The sequence below is a fragment of the Cucurbita maxima genome, unplaced genomic scaffold (genome assembly GCF_002738345.1).
Source record: "Cucurbita maxima cultivar Rimu unplaced genomic scaffold, Cmax_1.0 Cma_Scf00005, whole genome shotgun sequence".
In the NCBI taxonomy this organism is placed as follows: Eukaryota; Viridiplantae; Streptophyta; class Magnoliopsida; order Cucurbitales; family Cucurbitaceae; genus Cucurbita; species Cucurbita maxima.
The window spans coordinates 3,667,240-3,684,835 of NW_019272021.1; the positions used below are offsets into that span (position 1 = coordinate 3,667,240).

The 17,596-nt window shown below is 36.4% G+C and overlaps 4 protein-coding genes across 8 annotated transcripts; 3 read left to right on the forward strand and 1 right to left on the reverse strand.

The window, feature by feature from the left end:
- Window positions 1-1,776: 1,776 nt before the first annotated feature.
- Window positions 1,777-4,457, forward strand: LOC111479514. 2 transcript variants are annotated; one of them, XM_023124218.1, is made up of 5 exons: window positions 1,777-2,018; window positions 2,150-2,216; window positions 3,984-4,061; window positions 4,146-4,221; window positions 4,304-4,457. In XM_023124218.1, the coding sequence occupies exons 1-4, from the start codon at window positions 1,857-1,859 to the stop codon at window positions 4,214-4,216; spliced, it is 378 nt and encodes a 125-aa protein (XP_022979986.1). In that variant the 5' UTR covers window positions 1,777-1,856; the 3' UTR covers window positions 4,217-4,221; window positions 4,304-4,457. The 2 variants fall into 2 exon arrangements, with proteins under 2 accessions (XP_022979986.1, XP_022979985.1); XM_023124217.1 differs by having other exon boundaries at window positions 4,146-4,457.
- Window positions 4,458-4,767: 310 nt separating this feature from the next.
- On the reverse strand, window positions 4,768-8,229 carry LOC111479481 (50S ribosomal protein L18, chloroplastic-like). Its single transcript, XM_023124177.1, has 3 exons — window positions 7,934-8,229; window positions 6,085-6,246; window positions 4,768-5,090 (listed from the first exon to the last, which is right to left on the reverse strand). The coding sequence occupies exons 1-3, from the start codon at window positions 8,132-8,134 to the stop codon at window positions 4,941-4,943; spliced, it is 513 nt and encodes a 170-aa protein (XP_022979945.1). The 5' UTR covers window positions 8,135-8,229; the 3' UTR covers window positions 4,768-4,940.
- Window positions 8,230-8,738: 509 nt separating this feature from the next.
- Window positions 8,739-15,276, forward strand: LOC111479352 (DEAD-box ATP-dependent RNA helicase 50). 3 transcript variants are annotated; one of them, XM_023123959.1, is made up of 9 exons: window positions 8,740-9,246; window positions 9,586-10,106; window positions 11,562-11,756; window positions 12,193-12,380; window positions 12,952-13,165; window positions 13,753-13,884; window positions 14,410-14,585; window positions 14,772-15,017; window positions 15,061-15,276. In XM_023123959.1, exons 1-8 carry the CDS (start codon window positions 8,961-8,963, stop codon window positions 15,007-15,009), a joined length of 1,950 nt encoding a protein of 649 aa, XP_022979727.1. In that variant the 5' UTR covers window positions 8,740-8,960; the 3' UTR covers window positions 15,010-15,017; window positions 15,061-15,276. The 3 variants fall into 3 exon arrangements, with proteins under 3 accessions (XP_022979728.1, XP_022979727.1, XP_022979726.1); XM_023123960.1 differs by having other exon boundaries at window positions 8,739-9,246; window positions 9,601-10,106; window positions 14,772-15,276; XM_023123958.1 differs by having other exon boundaries at window positions 14,772-15,276.
- A 708-nt stretch (window positions 15,277-15,984) lies between these two features.
- On the forward strand, window positions 15,985-17,308 carry LOC111479482 (1,4-dihydroxy-2-naphthoyl-CoA thioesterase 1-like). 2 transcript variants are annotated; one of them, XM_023124180.1, is made up of 3 exons: window positions 15,985-16,291; window positions 16,374-16,556; window positions 17,096-17,308. In XM_023124180.1, exons 1-3 carry the CDS (start codon window positions 16,127-16,129, stop codon window positions 17,246-17,248), a joined length of 501 nt encoding a protein of 166 aa, XP_022979948.1. In that variant the 5' UTR covers window positions 15,985-16,126; the 3' UTR covers window positions 17,249-17,308. The 2 variants fall into 2 exon arrangements, with proteins under 2 accessions (XP_022979948.1, XP_022979946.1); XM_023124178.1 differs by having other exon boundaries at window positions 15,989-16,291; window positions 16,365-16,556.
- Window positions 17,309-17,596: the final 288 nt, after the last annotated feature.

Sequence of the window (17,596 nt, forward strand, 5' to 3'; positions counted from 1 at the left end):
TAAACTTAGTCGTGCTAATAGATTGACCAAACCTCGAATGTCGAACAAAGGACTCCAAAAAGAAAAAAAGGAGTCAAGCCTCCTCGAAGGTACGAAGGCAGTCAAAAATGACTAAGACTCCAAAGGAGTCGAGCCTCGATTAAGGGGAGGCATGCTTTGTTCGAGGGGAGGTGTTGGATGATGAAAATCCCACATCGGCTAATTTAGGGAATGATTGGAGGCATGCTTTGTTCGAGGGGAGGTGTTGGATGATGAAAGTCCCACATCGGCTAATTTAGGGAATGATCATGGCTTTATAAGCGAGGAATACTAACTCCATTGATATGAGGCCTTTTGGGAAGCCAAAAGCAAAGCCGTGAGAGCTTATGCTCAAAGTGGACAATATCATACCATTGTGGAGAGTCGTGTTCGTCTAACATAAGTTAGTGGTGGACTAGAATTTTGATAGTAAAGGTAGAGATTTGTGATAGTCATATACTTGATTACGATATATCTGGTCCTCCTAGGACGAAGATTTTGTTTTTTATTGGTGAAAGGTAGCAGATATGAAAGCAATTCACGGTTATTTCAAAAATAAAAATATGCAATTCACAACAATCACTGTAAGATCTGCGTAAAGTACAAAATGGTAGATCTTCGTGGACAATAACCTAGATATATGTTAGATCCTAGAGTTCTATATAATCCCCGAGGATCGACGTGGCGTTTTTCTTCTCAGGAGGACACCACTATATGATAAGTCATGAGCCCATAATCAAGACCACATAGTTACCGTGTCACCGAATTAGATTAGCAAGCGATTTACACAACCTAGGTTGGATAAAACCCACCTCGACCACAACCTAGTTGGCCCTAATCAAGGCACACCCACGAGCTTTTAGCTTGTGGCTTGTCATACCCAAGACCTATTTGGGTCTCGTGCTAGGTTTTGATGGTCTCAAGGGTTGATGATCGAACTTTAGTTTAATTCATTTTGAACCCAGATTGGTTGTCTTAGCACCCTTTTTTTCCTGGACTAGAATTCACTCGTAACAATATTCAACACAAAATTAAAAGTTTATAGACCTATTAAACATTAAGGGACAAACCTCGTGATATAACTTAACTAAACTAATTTCAATGCTTACAAGTTGAGAATCAATGACACTACTTATTTTGAAAAGTTGAACTCGAATAGCTAGAAGTGTGAGACTCCATGTGAGTTGGAGAGAGGAACGAAACATTTTTTGTAAAGGTGTGGAAACCTCTCACGCGTTTTAAAATCATGAGACTGACCGTACGTAACGAGTCAAACCGAACAATATCAGCTAGCAGTGGACTTGGACGATTACAAAAAGAATATTACTTGACCTATCATCTTGGAAAAAACAAGTCGAGAAAATTTATGTAGCATGTTCTAAAAATAGATCGGTTAATGATTAATTAGAGGGAAGTAACCACCTTTAAAATTTTTGGCCATTCAACATAAAATTTAAATGTCTTTATTAAAATTAAATTAGGAAAATAGTTAGAGGTCATAACACGTTACCATTTTTCTTTTTTTCAAAGTATTTTAATTAAATAATTAATGAAAATTTTAAGTTTAAAATATTATTAAAAATTTAATAATATTTTTAAAATAAAATATATTTTTAAAAAATTTTAAAGTTTAAAATATTACTGAAGTTTTGTAAGGATTTAAGCGTTTTTTTTTTAATATATAAAATATAAAATTTATATGTATTTTTATTAATTTAGTATTTAATAAATAAATAGAAAACCCTAATTACGTCTGTAAAATCTGTCGACTTCCATGGAGGGATAAATACCTTAAATTTAGGGTTTTATTGGTGAAACGAATCCGGAGGTTGAAGACAATGGCGAAGTTCAATGTAGTTCAGAAGCAGAGACGAGCTCATATAGCTCAGAGTAAGAGGAATGCCCATGGTGATCCCTTAACGAAGAAGCTAAAGATCAAGCAACAACCTACTTATGTATCCAGCAAGCGTAAGCGCAAGTTGATGCAGAAGAAACGCAGAGTATGGTTTCTATAAGCTTTGCGCTTGTTTCTGCGTGTGAATTTCTGCTAAATATTTCAATTAAAAGTATCTGTGTTGCGGATTGATTGTTCTTTTTCTTTTTTTTTTTCTTCGCTTCGTACTAATTACAGGAAGAGAAGGAAGCTTTACGGATGGGTCTGACGAACATGGAAGATGTTGAAATGGCTGTTGCTGAAGGTAATGATTTCATACGCGTAAAATGTGGATTATCGGGATGCTTTTGCTAATTTCACATTTGGACTGTTCCTTCAATTGTCAACTTCCCGTGGGGTTTTCCTTCCATTGTTAACTTGTTGAAGGAGCTGTAGGAGATCTTTGTTGAGTATGTTAAATTCATTTTCCCCTTGAAGTCACTTTAGGAATTCGGTTGGTTTTAAGCATCGGCCTGGTCCAATAATTTTACGAGTGACCAAATCAACAGAGTCAATTTTGGTTAGATTACTGTCCTCAAATTGCTAGAATCATCTAAACATAGATATTCTACACATGTTATAAGAAGTGATGTTTGAATTTTGTGAGTTTAAAAGTGGGAATTACTTGATAAAAAAAACTTGGACCATCTGTTTTAGAGTGATTCTGAAATCATTAAAATCACTATTATCCTGCTCAAAATCACTCTAATCATGCTTTGAACCATAGAAAATCAATTTAATGTTTGATTTTACACTTTTGAACCTGATTTTCGTATCATTAAAATTAATTATGAATGATCAAAAACATGTTTTAGAGTGATTTCGAACATAAAAAAGTGATCTTAACCATTTCAAAATTACTCCCAAATATGCCATCAAAGTCCCTATGACTTGTAGCTACCTTGGCATTTTTTCTTGCTTGCTTCCTCAATCAATGAAACTTGTTAAGTAAAGGAGCAGCTGTCAAGTTGGGAAGATATATTTCCAAATGCTTTGTGTCAAAGGGAAAAGGATTGGTTTTGTGGTACCTTGATCTTTCAATCTAAGCCAAGTTGGTGATAGGGTTGTGTTGAAGAAGTCAAATATATTTTACTAGGCACTGCTTTTGAAAAAATATACATACATACATACATACAGACATACATACATATGTATATATAATAAGAGGGAATCCAAGCACCAAGCCACGAAAAGTTGCTTAGAACTCTTCCAATTGGCACATGGATCATTTAAACTATAGTTGCTGAAGGGGATATATAGTTTACACGCAATAGCCACAAAAGACAAGTTATCAAAACAATATCAAAATTCTTCTCGATGTTGTTTATGTTCTGTTATCTGTTTCCCAAGATTCCAAAAGAAATCTCAACTACTTGAGGCCATAGAAAGAATATTTTTCCTTGGTGAACGGTTGACCTGTCATGAAAAAAAATGTAAAAGGGCCTTTTTATTAGATGGGATAGCCATGAGAAATAGGGAATCTTCTTTCCCATTTTGCAGTTTGCTTGTGATCTTTTACTATGCTTGATTTACTTACAGGACGCTCCTTCACTTATACTGAAATTTAGAACTAATAGTTGGAAAGGTGATCTATAGTGCAACGTTTTGTTGAGCTAGTAGTCCTTGCGGTCTCTGTATGTGTGTGCACGTGTTTGTGCATCGGATCTTTGGATTCAATAATTTTTTCTACCCTTCACATTTTGGACCACTTTTGGCATATTTCCCACATGCTACAAAATGCTTGTGATTCTTGTAAAACTGATTGGCTATCATTTGTCTGATTTATAATGTGCACAATGTTGGTTGGATTCCGATGAACAGTGGATGAATGTATCAGAATTGACAATTGGGTATTTTTATATTTTGTGCAAACATATATCTCAAAGTACTCCGGCCCCCAAAGTCTTTCTTTACCCACTCTCAATTTGGTATATGACCCATGAATTAGTTGTACAACTTGATTGAACTAGTCTTCACTTTTTGTGCTCGATTTATTCGCTTCGGATAAGACTTTTCGGTTGCTATGATGCAGAACTTAAAAACACCAACGGGACGTCAACCAAGTTTCGTGTGAAGAAGAGTGTCAGGCTCCGGCAATTGAAGAGCAAAGGCAAGTTTTGTCTATCTACAATATTTCTCTTCTCTTATTTTGTACTACTTACCAATAAATGTACCAAATTTTTGGAATGTATAGGCAAGAAGAATAAAGGGAAAGGTTCTTCCAGTTCAGGCTCTACAGCATCAGGCGATGCTATGATAGAGTAAATTAGGTGACAAAAGAAAAAGCTTCACTTCTATTGTAATATCATATTTGGCTCATATTAATGGCTACCATGCTGCAATTTTCCGTAGCTTTGCAGGCAAAGGTTCTAACCGAAAGTTAATATCTTGACTGAATCCTAAAAGTATAAGGTTGTAGATTGCACTGAAAAAGAAACACAACCAGATGCTAAATGTTTCCAAATATTGTTTGATTCTATGAATGTTTTGATTGATTTTTGTACCATGTATATGTAACATTCCAATTCCATTAAAACGCCTCTAATAGTGAGAGGTTTTCACTCCTTATATAGAATGCTCCATTCTTTTCTTCAATTGATGTGGGATCTCACAATCCACTCCATTCGGAGTCCAACGTCCTTGTTGTTACTCGTTTCTCTCTCCAATCGATGTGGGATATCAATCAAAATTCTAATCTGCTTTAGAAAACTCAACCATTGAACTAAATGTAGTTTGCATACTCTTTTCAGTAGGGAACTATTCAACCATTAAACATAGGACAAGCTTAAGAGTTTGTTTGGAATGACTTTTCGAACTTTAATTTAATGTCTTTGACATTGATTTGATTTTCGAAGAAGAGATGAATCAAGAAACAAATTCCCTCTTAATTTCAAGCCGAACCACTACAATTCTCATTCAAATCAACAAGGTCATCTGATGGCACTATTACAGCATACCAAGCAAGAAGATACAGAAAAACAGAAGGATTTCAGAACTGAAGGCCATGTTCACGAGCTGCATCAGCAAGTGCTTCTACACGTCCATGGTATGGATATCCACCTCGGTCAAAAGCTACCTTTGAAATTCCTTTCTCCAGACAAGATTTTGCAATCGCTTCCCCCACTTTCTTTGCCACTTCCTGTAACCATATTGTCCACATATAATCATATAATATGCCTTAAACTTTCCCTTGTAATTCTACGTAGCCTTAAGCGCGTGCGACGTGTTAAATCAGTCAATATTTGTTCAAATTATAGGCCACATTGCTATTTAATCAACCGTGTTAATGTAAGAGAATGCATAGAATAACATGAAAACTAAATTTATAATTTGTTTGATAACTTAACTCGAGGGCATTCATGAAGAACTTATTCAAGTAAGCGATGTACAATAACCAAAACTCAATACCCATGCAAAGACATTTTGTGAGATCTCACATCGGTTGGGGAGGAGAACGAAACATTCTTTATAAGTGTATGGAAATCTCTCCCTAGTAGACGCGTTTTATAAACCTTAAGGAAAAGCCCGAAAGGGAAAGCCCAAAAAAGACAATATTTGCTAGTGGTGGGCTTAGACCATTACAAATGGCATCAGAGCCAGACACTATGTGATGTGTAAGCTAGGAGGCTAAGCCCCAAAGGGGGGTGAATTGGGGGGGTCCCACATCGATCGGAGAATGGAACTAGTGTCAACGAGTACACTGGACCCTGAAGGGGAGTGGATTGTGAGATCCCACATCGGTTGGGGAGGAGGACGAAACATCTTTCATAAGGGTGTAGAAACCTCTTCCTAGCAAACACGTTTAAAAAACCTTGAGAGAAGCCTGCAAAAGAAAGCCCAAAAAGGACAATATCTACTAGCGGTGGGCTTGGACGGTTACACATTTACACATTTTCTTGGACGGTTACACATTTTCTGGGCACTTATCCAAGTCATTAGCATAATCTCACCCAATTTAGTGGGCTGATTTGAATGATGCTCTCTTATTAAAAGAGGGAAGAAGTTCTACATAGGCATCAACTCAGTGCAATAAAGTTTGGAAGCCAAACATGATTCTGCAAGTAAATAATCGAACCCAGCAAAAAATGATCGGTATATCAATCACATTTGATTCTTAGTTATAGTGAACTCACAATGGTAGGACCAGCAGTGTAGTCTAGCCCCTCGGAGATCGATTTCTGCATCGTGGAAACTGCAGCAAGCGTATGCATCTTCGAGTCATCGATAACTTGTACATACAAATGCTTGTTCGAACGGAACACAGACAACCTTGGCCTCTCTGATGTTCCTTCAACCTGAGGCACAAGATGATTGTACAGGTAAACTGTACTTTATTATCTACATATATATCAGCAAGAATCAATTTGCTATAGTAAAGATAACAACTGTGAACCAGAGCTGAAAGGATCCAGATGTTTACAAGAATGAAAATTAAAAAGATTCAATTGATTGCGTAACTAGGTTCATAGATATTTATTTAACCGTAACTAGATGAATTTAAAAGATTTCGAGTTGAAGAGAGGTCCTATGGCATGAATTGAATGTCACCTGAATGTCACCTTCCCTAGCGTCATATGCAGGTCGAGGATACGTAGTGTTTTGTTTGGAGTTTGTCCTCGCTAAGTGTAGCCTAAGCAATCTCCCAATACAACGAGATTCAACAACTAAAGATAAAGCTAACATGCAAGAAAGCTGTGAGATTCCACGTCAGTTAAAAAGGGGAACGAAGCATTCTTTATAAGGGTCTGGAAATCTTTCCCTAACAGATGCGTTTTAAAAACCTTGAGGGGAAGTCCGGAATGGAAAGCCCAAAAAGGACAATATCTGCTAGCGGTGGGCTCTGGTTGTTACAAAACCTGCAATCAAATTCCAATCCACGAGAGAGAGAAAAACGCTTCCCAACCTTGTATGTATCAGTAGGAATGAGAAAAGAAAAGAGTCAATCTCACAATCTCCCCCATTGACAATGACTGCCTCACCAATCTCTTGTTCTCTTATTCTCCTGCCTCTCATCAACGCCAATATTTCTCCTTAAATGTTCTAAATCCTTGCTTCATAGAAAATAGTGTGAATAAACTTTATCCAGTAGCTTGATAAATCAAAGCGTCTGATTTAAACTAAACCTCCTAAATCTCATCCAGTTCCCACAATCGTAGGAAGTCCTAGTGCTTGCACGTGAGATCTCACATCGGTTGGAAAGGAGAAACAAGGCATTCTTTATAATGGTGTGGAAACTTCTACCTAGCAGACGCATTTTAAAACATTGAGGGAAAGCTCAATAGGGAAAGTCCAGCAGTGGACTTAGGCTATTACAAATGGTAACAGAGCTAGATATTAGGCAATATGACAGCGAGGACGTTGAGCCCCAAAGGGGGATGGACATTGAGCGGTGTGCCAGCGAGGACGCTGGAAACTGAAGGGAGGTGGATTGTGAGATCCCATATCGGTTAGAGAGGAGAACGAAACATTCTTTATAAGGGTGTAGAAACCGCTCCCTAGCAGACGCGTTTTAAAAACTTTGAGGGGAAGCCGAAAGGGAAATCCCAAAGAAGGCGGACTTGAGCTGTTACACTATTAATCTTCAGGACTCATGTATTGGCCAAATGCACCTCTAAGCTAAAGTGGAACAATATCCACACGGAAGCATCAATTTCTTCTAAGAAACAAGTACACCTCTTAGCTAGTAGAACCAGAACTTCTAAACTCAAGAAACAATGAATTAATGAACTATCAAATCAATCCTTAGGAGGTTCACAATATTTATACCTAAAATGCAACAATATCCAGATAAGATAGGGTAATAAGATGAAAGCCAGATACGTACATAGCAAGAATCATTCAAATAACCTACCACCATGTCCAGTGAAATTATTTGAGGCATATAACAAAGTTGATCAAGAGAATCGCCCGATTAGCGCAGCCATAGACGCTAAGGAGGGAAGGCACTAAGTTTAAAATTGGGGAAATGAGGTATGCGATTACCTTCTTCCTGATGCGAGAATGACGAGCTTGACGATCCTCTCGTCTGGTCGTAGCCTTGGCTTGGACAGCAAGAGAGTGTTGGCCGGAACTTGAGGTGGTTGCCGGAAAATTAAGCTGAAGACGATTGCGAAGATTCTGTGAGGAAGAACGGCCGAGAAAGGAACTTCCAAGGAACGATAAAGGAGCAGTGGCTGAAGACATTGTCGTCCTCGTTCTCTCTTCTTCCTCTTCTTCTTCTTCTTCCGACGGCTTCTGGTTCGTTTTCTTTTTCCTTCTTCCGTTGGGGTGCCTTATCCATAGGTGTAGCTGTTTAATACCAAATAATAATAATAATAATAATAAATAAATAAATAAATAATAATAAATAAATATCCAAGGGTCAATGTCTTTAGTGGCACAATGCTCGGTGTCTGGCTCTAATACTATTTGTAACAGCCAAAGTTCACCGTTCATAGATATGTCCATTTTGGCCCGTTATGTATTGTCATCAACTTCGCAGTTTTAAAACGCGTCTTTGTTCTCTTATCCAATCGACGTGGATCTAACAATGACTACCCAAAAGGTTCGATAACTCAGCTAAAACCGTTTTGGTCGAGTTATAAATTTATTTGTTTTAAGTTGATTCGTGCGTTCCTCTAAAATATATTTTTGCTTTAATTATTTATTCTCATATATTTTTTTTTTAATGTATTTAAAAGGTGATTTTCAAAAATATAATATTTTAAAATTATTAAAAATATTTTTATTTGGTTAAAGAAGTATCCAAAATTAATTTAGTATTCGATTATAAGAACAATGGAACTAAAAACCTGAGCTGATTGAACGTTATCCTCTTCGAACTGGCGGTGAATAAATTGTAGAAGTTGAGAGAGCATTGTGCGGTATTGAGTTTGAGATTTTTGCAGGCTCACCATTTCGATCTTCAGAGCTCCATTGTCGCTTCCAGATTTCCAATCGAAAGGCCATTTGAAGAAGACGATATACAGTGCATATATTCAATCCAGCAGCCATCCGCCGGACGCCGGCAATGGCCAGGGCTCCCATTCACACTCCGGCCAACTTTCTGACCTCTCGAAGTCTCGAACCGTGCTACTTGAGACGCTATGGCTGCCTCCGCCCGCCATTTCTGAGCCAGACGCTACGGCCAGTTCCCGCAAGCAAGCTGGTGATTGTTCGTGGTTGTGTAATCGCCGGTTACGCTCGCAAGTCGGTGGATTCTGATGGATTTGATCAGCTCACTGATGATAATGACTTCACCGTATATTCCTCGCACGAATTGCCTTACGATGGAGATGTGACAGTTGATAATGAAGGTGCTTCTCTCTAGAATTTTTGTTTAACTTATTTCTGTGCTCAACGGATAAATATGGAATTGGATGCTTATTTTATGTTTACTGGGATTTATCCTGTAATTTATCTCTATCTTGTCTACGAATGCGAGGTTCTCCCTTTATTCTTAACCCTGTTTCTAGCAAGTAATCTGATCGAAGTTCTTTAGTTAAATTGGTCATTTTCTTTCATATCTATGCTGATAAGATGTTGTTTATGGTCTGAGGAATATGTTTGAGTGAAATTATTACCCAACTATTTTATGCTATAGAATCTTGTTTTATCCAATTGAATTCTCAAACAGAGTTTTTATTGATAAACAGATATTAAGAATTCAGGAACACCGAGAAGGATATCAATTGGAAGACTTGGAAGATTGAAATCTCAGAAAGTTAAGGCAATTGTGATGAAAGGTTCTAGGACAAAGGAAGAAGTAAAAGATGATGTTCGTGTACTGACTTCTGGAAATGGTTCACCGCATATATCCGATCGTCCGCACTCTAAAGTTAAAACTCCGGGAGAAAAGAAGAAGGTAAATACCTTAAGAAATGTAGAAAGATTTTCAAGATCATCTGAACTGCAAGATAAAGGTCGACATCACAGAACTCCCCCCAGTTTATCAAGATCCGAGCAATCGGTCCCGGCAGCTTCTGCCACTCACTTCAGAGGATGGGGCTCTAGAGGGCCCTACGATTCAGAGTATGAATCAACCCAACCTAAACAACAGAAGTTTTCCTCAGAGAAGGGCTTTTATAGCCGAAAGTCATTTAAAGATCTTGGGTGCACTGAATATATGATTGAGTCATTGAGGAGGCAGAATTTCCTACGGCCTTCACAGATTCAGGTACATGATGTATTACATGATAGAATTATGCTTCTGCTTATCATGAGTGAAAAGACATTTTTCTCATCAGAGAATTTACGTAGATTTGTTATGATAACTGCTACAATTTCATACCTCATGTTTTTCTAATTTCCATCAAAAGATGTATCACATCTTGCGGCCATCTCATTTAGTAGCAGTTGAGCCATATTCGTTTGTGGTTCCTGGTACTGTGTACCCTTTCCTTGCCGTTTCTCTTTAGTCTGTCTTTTGAGGCACACTCCTTATTCCAGTTTACTAGTTTATAGCTCTTTTGGCTTCTTCGAGAGTTCGTTTTGATAACAAATTAGATCTCTTGGGTTGAAGGACAAGTTTGGCTCTACTTACATTGGTGGATGCCAGACTTGCTCTTGGATGACAGTTCATTAGATATGTCAAAACCACCTTTCTTTTGTGGTTGGTCTTATTGGCATCATTGTGCACTCGTATTAAAACTTCAGTGTTTAGAAATGGTATTCTCTTCTATATCCCATCTCCTGGTATCCTATGTCATTTCGTAATTTGTGAAATGGAAGAACCACTATGGGTTGGTCTAGTGGTCAATAAGGCGAGGTAAATATTAAAGAGTTTTAGGAAATGATTGCAAGCCATTATGACCACCTACCTAGGATTTAATATTGGACGAGTTACCTTGACAAATAAATATAGTAGGGTCATGTGGTTGTCCTGTGAGAATAGTTGAGATGCGTGCAAGTTGGCTCGCACACTCATAGACAGCAAAAAAAAAAAAAAAAAAAAAAAAAATAATAATAATAATAAATAAAGTAAAGAAAAGAAATGAAGTATTTGGACCAAAGATTGTGCATTATCTTTGGGTAGTATTTTTGTTTTATTTTTATTTTTATTTTTATTCAAGTTAGTTCAGAATGCTGAATGGCATCATTTCATTTTAGGTGGATTCAATACTTATATTAACGCTTAAGAGGATGTGTACAAGTATTCTAAATCAGATTGGAGTAAATTTTGTAGGTCGATTAGTTTAAGTTTTTCATGAGAGGATATAGTGACCACTAACGTTGTTTGGGATTTCGGAGGAAGGAAAAATGCCTTAGTTCTAAATTTTGTTTGAACTAGCATAGAACAATGCAAATTTGGAGTTTTCGGATAATTTATTGAATGTTTGATTTAATATCCAAGTTCCTCTGTTATCTTTATATTTATATTTTGGAAGACCGAAAAGTAATGTTACGGCATCTGGCGGGTGTTTAATTTCAAGTAAATAGCATTAGAGAAAACAGAATGTCGTTTCCATTGTTGGGATACTAAATTAATATGGTGATCTATGAAGATTGATTTGTTCAGTTTATAAATTTCCTATCTAGAAAAGAAGTATCTTATTTTGTTACAAAGAGTTATAAGAAATGCAACTATCACAGTGCTTATTTGTGCTTCTATATGAATAATGAATAATGGCAGGCCAAGGCATTTGCATCAGTTATTGAAGGAAAAAGTTGTATCATTTCTGATCAAAGTGGATCTGGTAAGACATTAGCATATCTTGCACCATTAATCCAGCGTCTGAGGCAGGAGGAACTTCAAGGACTTCAAAAACCTTCTTCACAAAGTCCCCAAATTGTTATCATTGTGCCGACTGCAGAATTGGCTTCTCAGGTGGCTTATTATTGCAGCATTCTTCGAAGTGTGCTCTGCACACTTCTTCTATTGCACATTTCCTATACCATTTTTATTTTATTTTAATGTTTTACCTCGGTTATTTATTTCAGGAAATTCACTTTTGTATGAATGCATTTTCTGTCTTGTACTCACTATCAGATTCTGCTTCGGATTAACACGTGTTTGCCATCAACTAAGACCTATGAATTTTCTGTAGTAAAAATCTAAGTACTGGATAAATACTTTATATACCTGATATGAATAACTTTCTCATGTTATGGAACAATGGGTAAAAGACGATTTTGGATTTTCTCATTGCTAGCCTCTAATGTAGGCCTTAATAACCAATTCTGCTTTATTAAAATCATAACAATTCTGCCAGTATTTTTCTTCATTGGGTGGGTAAAGTTTGATAACGCTGTGAATTTCTCAGGTCTTAAGTAATTGCCGATCCATTTCAAAATTTGGGGTGCCATTTAGGTCAATGGTTGTGACAGGCGGTTTCCGGCAGAAAACTCAACTTGATAATCTACAAGAAGGTGTTGATGTTCTAATAGCAACTCCTGGTCGTTTGATGCTTCTAATAAATGAAGGCTTCTTGCAGTTATCAAATCTAAGATGGTAATCCTGTTCTAAATTTTCTTTTTGTTACTTTCTGTTAACTGTTATGTCTCCCTTCAATTTCAATGGTAGGTCCTAATTTATTTTGACATAGTAAGAATGTTTTCTTTAACTTGATTAAGCATTCTTCTTTCAATTCAAGATTTTGAATTTACACAAACATCAACCGAAATATTTTTGCCAGAAGTGCCAAATTACATGATTTTACAATGTATTTTTGGAATCATAATTTTTATGTATTTATTTATTATTAGAGTATAAAAAAAACACAGGATAGAAGTCTGGATTCTCATGAAGGTCCTTGAGATTTTTTTTAATCGTAATATACTTCAATATGCTATTCAGATGATGATTCAGTTATTGCTTCTTAGTGGCTGATCTTTATACATATTAACTGACCTAGTATGCTGGTGTCACTGAATATTTGTCCTCTGGAGTTCGTTGAAATTATGGTTACTTTTTCTAACTCCTACCTGCTTCCCCCAGTGCAATCATTTCCTGCTTTCTGCTAGAAGAGTTATGTATATGATGTTTTACTTGTACTGATACTCAGAACAACCTTGTACTACAGTGCTGTAATGGACGAGGTAGATATCCTCTTTAATGATGAGGATTTTGAAGTTGCATTGCAGACTTTAATGAAGTCTGCACCTGTTAACGCACAATATCTATTTGTGACTGCAACTTTACCCGTTGACATATATAATACATTAGTAGAAAAGTTTCCTGATTGTGAAGTGATCATGGGACCTGGAGTTCACCGGATAAGTCCTAGTCTGGAAGAGGTTGGTCTTTAATCATTATCAGTTCATCATTTTTGTGCTTTTCCTGAGCAATCGGTGATCAATCGACTAAAATTCTGTTTTATTGATAATGCACATGTTAGTTGCATATAGGAAATGGTACGTACTTGTGTTCGTTTCAGCCCTAAATGCTCTGATTATTTGAAAAAGGTGGTCTGGATTTTCTATGGCAGCAGTCTAAATGAGTGCTGTGTGTGTGAGGAAATGATTGGTGCATTTGTCCTTATCTTGTCAGACAATGTCTCAGGTTATAGAAAGTGTATTGTTCTCTTGTTGAACAGGAGTAAAAGATCAGTCAGTGTGTTTCTTCATTTCTTAAAACTGGAGTAGTTTTAGATTATTTTTGTTTGCTTCAAACCATGCAATATGTTCGGTATAATGTTCGATCCTTTCAACTTAAGGTGCCTAACCAATGTCTCTCTACTTGATGCGTCTAAGAGAGAATTCTAATCTATTTATGGATAACTCTAATTCGGCTCATTCATGTTTTTCTCGTCCAAGAAATATAGAAAATGATATTTAGCCTTTTCCTGTTAAGGTAAAGTGACAAGATATTTATCCATTTCCAGGTTCTTGTAGATTGTAGTGGTGAAGATGAGCAGAACAAGACACCGGACGCTGCTTTCTTGAATAAGAAAGACGCCCTTCTGCAGATTGCTGAAGGAACTCCAGTCTTGAAAACTATTGTTTTCTGTAACAAGGTACGTTCAATTTTGTTTTAGGGTTGGGATGTCCTCAAGTTCCTGGATTGTGTGCATTTAATTTTTCACCATTTATATGTGAGATCTCACATCGGTTGGGGAGGAGAACGAAACATTCTTTATAGGATGTGGAAACCTCACCCTAACATATGCGTTTTAAAATCCTTGAGGGGAATCCCAATGGGGAAAGTTAAAAAAAAACAATATCTATTAGTGGTTGGCTTGAGCTGTTACATTATTAGAGGTAGGTTAAGAAAATGTCAAGGGACTTCCAAATAAGGTAAAGCAATTTAAAGAGTTTCCAATTTGATTAAAAAAAATTTGAAATTCAAACTAACGTTTTGATAAATAGATTATGGTAATTTGGTTGTTTGGGTCTATAGGCTTGATGCTTGGGCATCAAACTGTTGGCACCAACTTCTCATCGATGGGTCCGAAAAAAAACAAACAAACAAAAGAAGGGTTGAGATTCCAAACTTTCTGAAGTTTTTACTCTTATGTTAGCCTCTTCATTGAATTGTGCAGATTGAGACATGTAGAAGAGTTGAAAATGCATTGCAACGTTTTGATAAAAAAGGCAGCCGCTTGCAAGTTTTTCCATTTCATGCTGCCCTAGCAAGAGACTCACGGCTTGCAAATATGGAGGCCTTCACCAATTCTCATTCAAACCAAGTATCCAAGTTCTTGGTTTGTACAGATAGGTACTTCTACTATTCCATAACATATTACAAAAACGTGAAAAAAATTCGTCCAATTGATACAAGCTTTCATCCGCTTAGTTGCCTTTAAATTACAAACATTTTGCATTGGAAGTTGTTTACTTTAAGATATATGAGACATCAGAAGACTTCTATGTAGCTTAAAATGTCCTTCGAAATTATGAACAGGGCATCACGTGGAATTGATTTTCCAAATGTGGATCATGTCATACTCTTCGACTTCCCTCGTGATCCTAGCGAGTATGTTCGCCGTGTTGGAAGAACGGCTAGAGGTGCTACAGGAAAAGGAAAAGCATTCATCTTCGTGGTTGGAAAGCAGGTATCGCTTGCACGGAGGATAATCGAAAGAAACAGGAAAGGTCATCCGTTGCATGATGTGCCATCTGCTTATGAGCTTACATACTAAATAATGGCTTGCTAGAAGAAATCTGATGCAATTACTGGAAGAGTTGCTGAATTGACAAGGTGGAAAACTGAGCTTAATGCAATGCTGCCTCCCCTGGTATCATCAGATAATGAGGTTTTACTCTCTCTCTCTCTGAATGTATTAGTAAATTTCATTTATATTCCAGCTTAGTTGGATTGTTCTATCCTAAACTGATATGATATATACCGAGCACTTCATTTTACTTCACTAACTTTGATAAAATGCTCCAAATGGTTCTTACAGGAAGCCTCTTTCCTCCCGAAGTGGCTATCAAAGGCTATTAGGAGGAAGAATTTTCCGTGCTTAACCTCTTGTTGACTTAAGATTTGGTTCTAAGTCTGCTAGAAATTCACATATGAGATCTTAGAAAGGTGTGAAAGTCTCTCCTTAATAGATGCGTTTTAAAATTTTCCGGCGAGGATGTTGGACCCTCAAGGGGAGTGGATTGTGAGATTCCACATCGGTTGGAGAGGGGAGTGAAACATTACTTATAAGGGTGTGAAAATCTCTCCCTAGCAGATACGTTTTAAAACTTTGAGGGGAAGCCTGTGAAAGGAATGTCCATCGAGGGTAATATCTACCTATAAGTTTTATTCGAACTAGCTTAGATATAGTTAGTTAACCATTATTTATAATTGATGTAGTTTTAGATTAAAAAATAATAATACATTTTAAAATATTTAGAATATTTTAGAGATTAATAGACACGAAATTGAAAGGGCCAACAATTTTTATTTTTTTGCACTTCAAGCAAGTGGCCCACCTACACGATGCCACGTGGCAATACAAAATAAAATTTTAACAAAATTTATAAATTTTTTATATTTGATTATATCATTTAAAATAAATAATAAAAGAAAAAAATTTATAGAATAATATTAAACCTTTTATTTTTCAAAAAAGAAGAATATATATTAAAAGGTAAAATAAAATGCCACGTGGCCGGACTTTTAGTAGCAGGCGCCGTGTGTTCCGTTGCAATTCCGACGCCTATATCCTTCGCTCCGAATCCAAACAGAAACTTTAAATTCCGATCGCATCCCTTGATCTTCTCTAACAACCAAATCCCGAACCCTCAAATTCGCATTAATTCCGTATGGATCATCAAAATCCGAATCCGAATGATCCGCCGCTTCCGTCGTCGCCGTCATCCACGACGGCGATACTGGACTCTCCGCTCAACGCCGTCGGGTTCGAGATTCAGATCTTATCTCCTCACAGAGTATCCGGCCGCATTGTCGTTTCTCCGAAGTGCTGCCAGGTACGTGATTGAGTTTTGATTTCAATAAAATGATCCGCCGGTTAGAATTTGATTACAAAAATGAAAAGCACAGCCGTTTAAGGTGCTGCACGGCGGCGTATCGGCGATGATAGCGGAGGCGCTGGCGAGCGTTGGAGCACAGATGGCGGCGGGATTCAAAAGAGTGGCGGGATTTCATCTCAGTATCGATCATTTACAGAGCGCAGAAATCGGCGATCTTGTTCTCGCTGAAGCGACTCCCCTTTCCCTCGGCAATACCATTCAGGTCACGCCTATTTTCTTTTTCTTTTTCTATATTATTATTATTCTTATTATTTTACTAATAAGTTCCTAAAATATATATTTATTAGGAATAAAGTAAAGTAATTATAATTAAATTCTTTATTACTTTATTTTTTAAAAAAATTAAATTAACATTATTTAAAAAAAAAAATCTTGCATTTTGATGATTTTAAATTAATTAAATTAAAAATAAAAAAGTGAGAATTAGTAAAAATTTTGGGGTTAAAAGTATAAAATCTTGAAATTTAAAGGACCAGATTTGAAAACTTATTCACGTTGAACTACAAAGCGAATATTAGGGAAAAGTCAGGGATAAAAGTGTAAATTCATAAAATCTAGGGAGTACAATAGATTTCGAAGGCAAGGGTAAAAGTGTAAAATCCAATATTCATAAATTTTTTTTAATATTCAAACCAATTTATTTTCTTGCAAAGAAACAAAAACAAGACCCAGTTTGAATTTATTTTTAAAATGATAGAAAGTCAATCCAACAGACTCTGAATAGATACATACATATAATAGGTATGGGAAGTAGAATTATGGAAGGCGAAAAGTTCGAGCGTAGAGAGGAGGGACCTTGTGGCGTCGTCGAGGGTCACCCTTCTATGTAACATGCCTGTGCCGAAACATGCCCAACCCTTAGTCGACACTCTCAAGAGGTTAGCAAAGTTGTGAACGAGTTCATCGAACATAGATTAGTTTTTTTCATTCGTGTTTAACTCAATAAACAAATAATGCAATTGAAATTTATCTCATAAATCTCATAATTAAGATAATTTATTAATACATTATAATGGAATAATTAATTGGGTTAAGTTCAAAGTACCATTATCAACTATAATTTTAATTAATTAGTATAAATTAAATAATATAAAAAAATATATGAAGAAAAAAAGAAATGAAAAGAAAATTGAATGTTCTAGAAAGTCTATCTGACGTGTGAATGAATGGATCAATGTCAAAAAAAAAAAAAAAAAAAAAAAAAAAAAAAAAAAAAAAAAAAAAAAAAAAAAAAAAAAAAAA

What these genes read in the sequence shown, in the direction of transcription:
- LOC111479514 (XM_023124217.1), top strand. Translation starts at nt 1,857, where the DNA reads ATGGCGAAGTTCAATGTAGTTCAGAAGCAGAGACGAGCTCATATAGCT. An exon ending in TGAAATGGCTGTTGCTGAAG is followed by an intron (nt 2,217 to 3,983) that starts GTAATGATTTCA and finishes GCTATGATGCAG; the next exon opens with AACTTAAAAACACCAACGGG. An exon ending in CCGGCAATTGAAGAGCAAAG is followed by an intron (nt 4,062 to 4,145) that starts GCAAGTTTTGTC and finishes TGGAATGTATAG; the next exon opens with GCAAGAAGAATAAAGGGAAA.
- LOC111479481 (XM_023124177.1), bottom strand. Translation starts at nt 8,134, where the DNA reads ATGTCTTCAGCCACTGCTCCTTTATCGTTCCTTGGAAGTTCCTTTCTC. An exon ending in ATTCTCGCATCAGGAAGAAG is followed by an intron (nt 6,247 to 7,933) that starts GTAATCGCATAC and finishes CTTGTGCCTCAG; the next exon opens with GTTGAAGGAACATCAGAGAG. An exon ending in ACACTGCTGGTCCTACCATT is followed by an intron (nt 5,091 to 6,084) that starts GTGAGTTCACTA and finishes ATATGGTTACAG; the next exon opens with GAAGTGGCAAAGAAAGTGGG.
- LOC111479352 (XM_023123958.1), top strand. Translation starts at nt 8,961, where the DNA reads ATGGCCAGGGCTCCCATTCACACTCCGGCCAACTTTCTGACCTCTCGA. An exon ending in TACGGCCTTCACAGATTCAG is followed by an intron (nt 10,107 to 11,561) that starts GTACATGATGTA and finishes GAATAATGGCAG; the next exon opens with GCCAAGGCATTTGCATCAGT. An exon ending in CTGCAGAATTGGCTTCTCAG is followed by an intron (nt 11,757 to 12,192) that starts GTGGCTTATTAT and finishes TGAATTTCTCAG; the next exon opens with GTCTTAAGTAATTGCCGATC.
- LOC111479482 (XM_023124178.1), top strand. Translation starts at nt 16,127, where the DNA reads ATGGATCATCAAAATCCGAATCCGAATGATCCGCCGCTTCCGTCGTCG. An exon ending in TTTCTCCGAAGTGCTGCCAG is followed by an intron (nt 16,292 to 16,364) that starts GTACGTGATTGA and finishes TGAAAAGCACAG; the next exon opens with CCGTTTAAGGTGCTGCACGG. An exon ending in CCCTCGGCAATACCATTCAG is followed by an intron (nt 16,557 to 17,095) that starts GTCACGCCTATT and finishes TACATATAATAG; the next exon opens with GTATGGGAAGTAGAATTATG.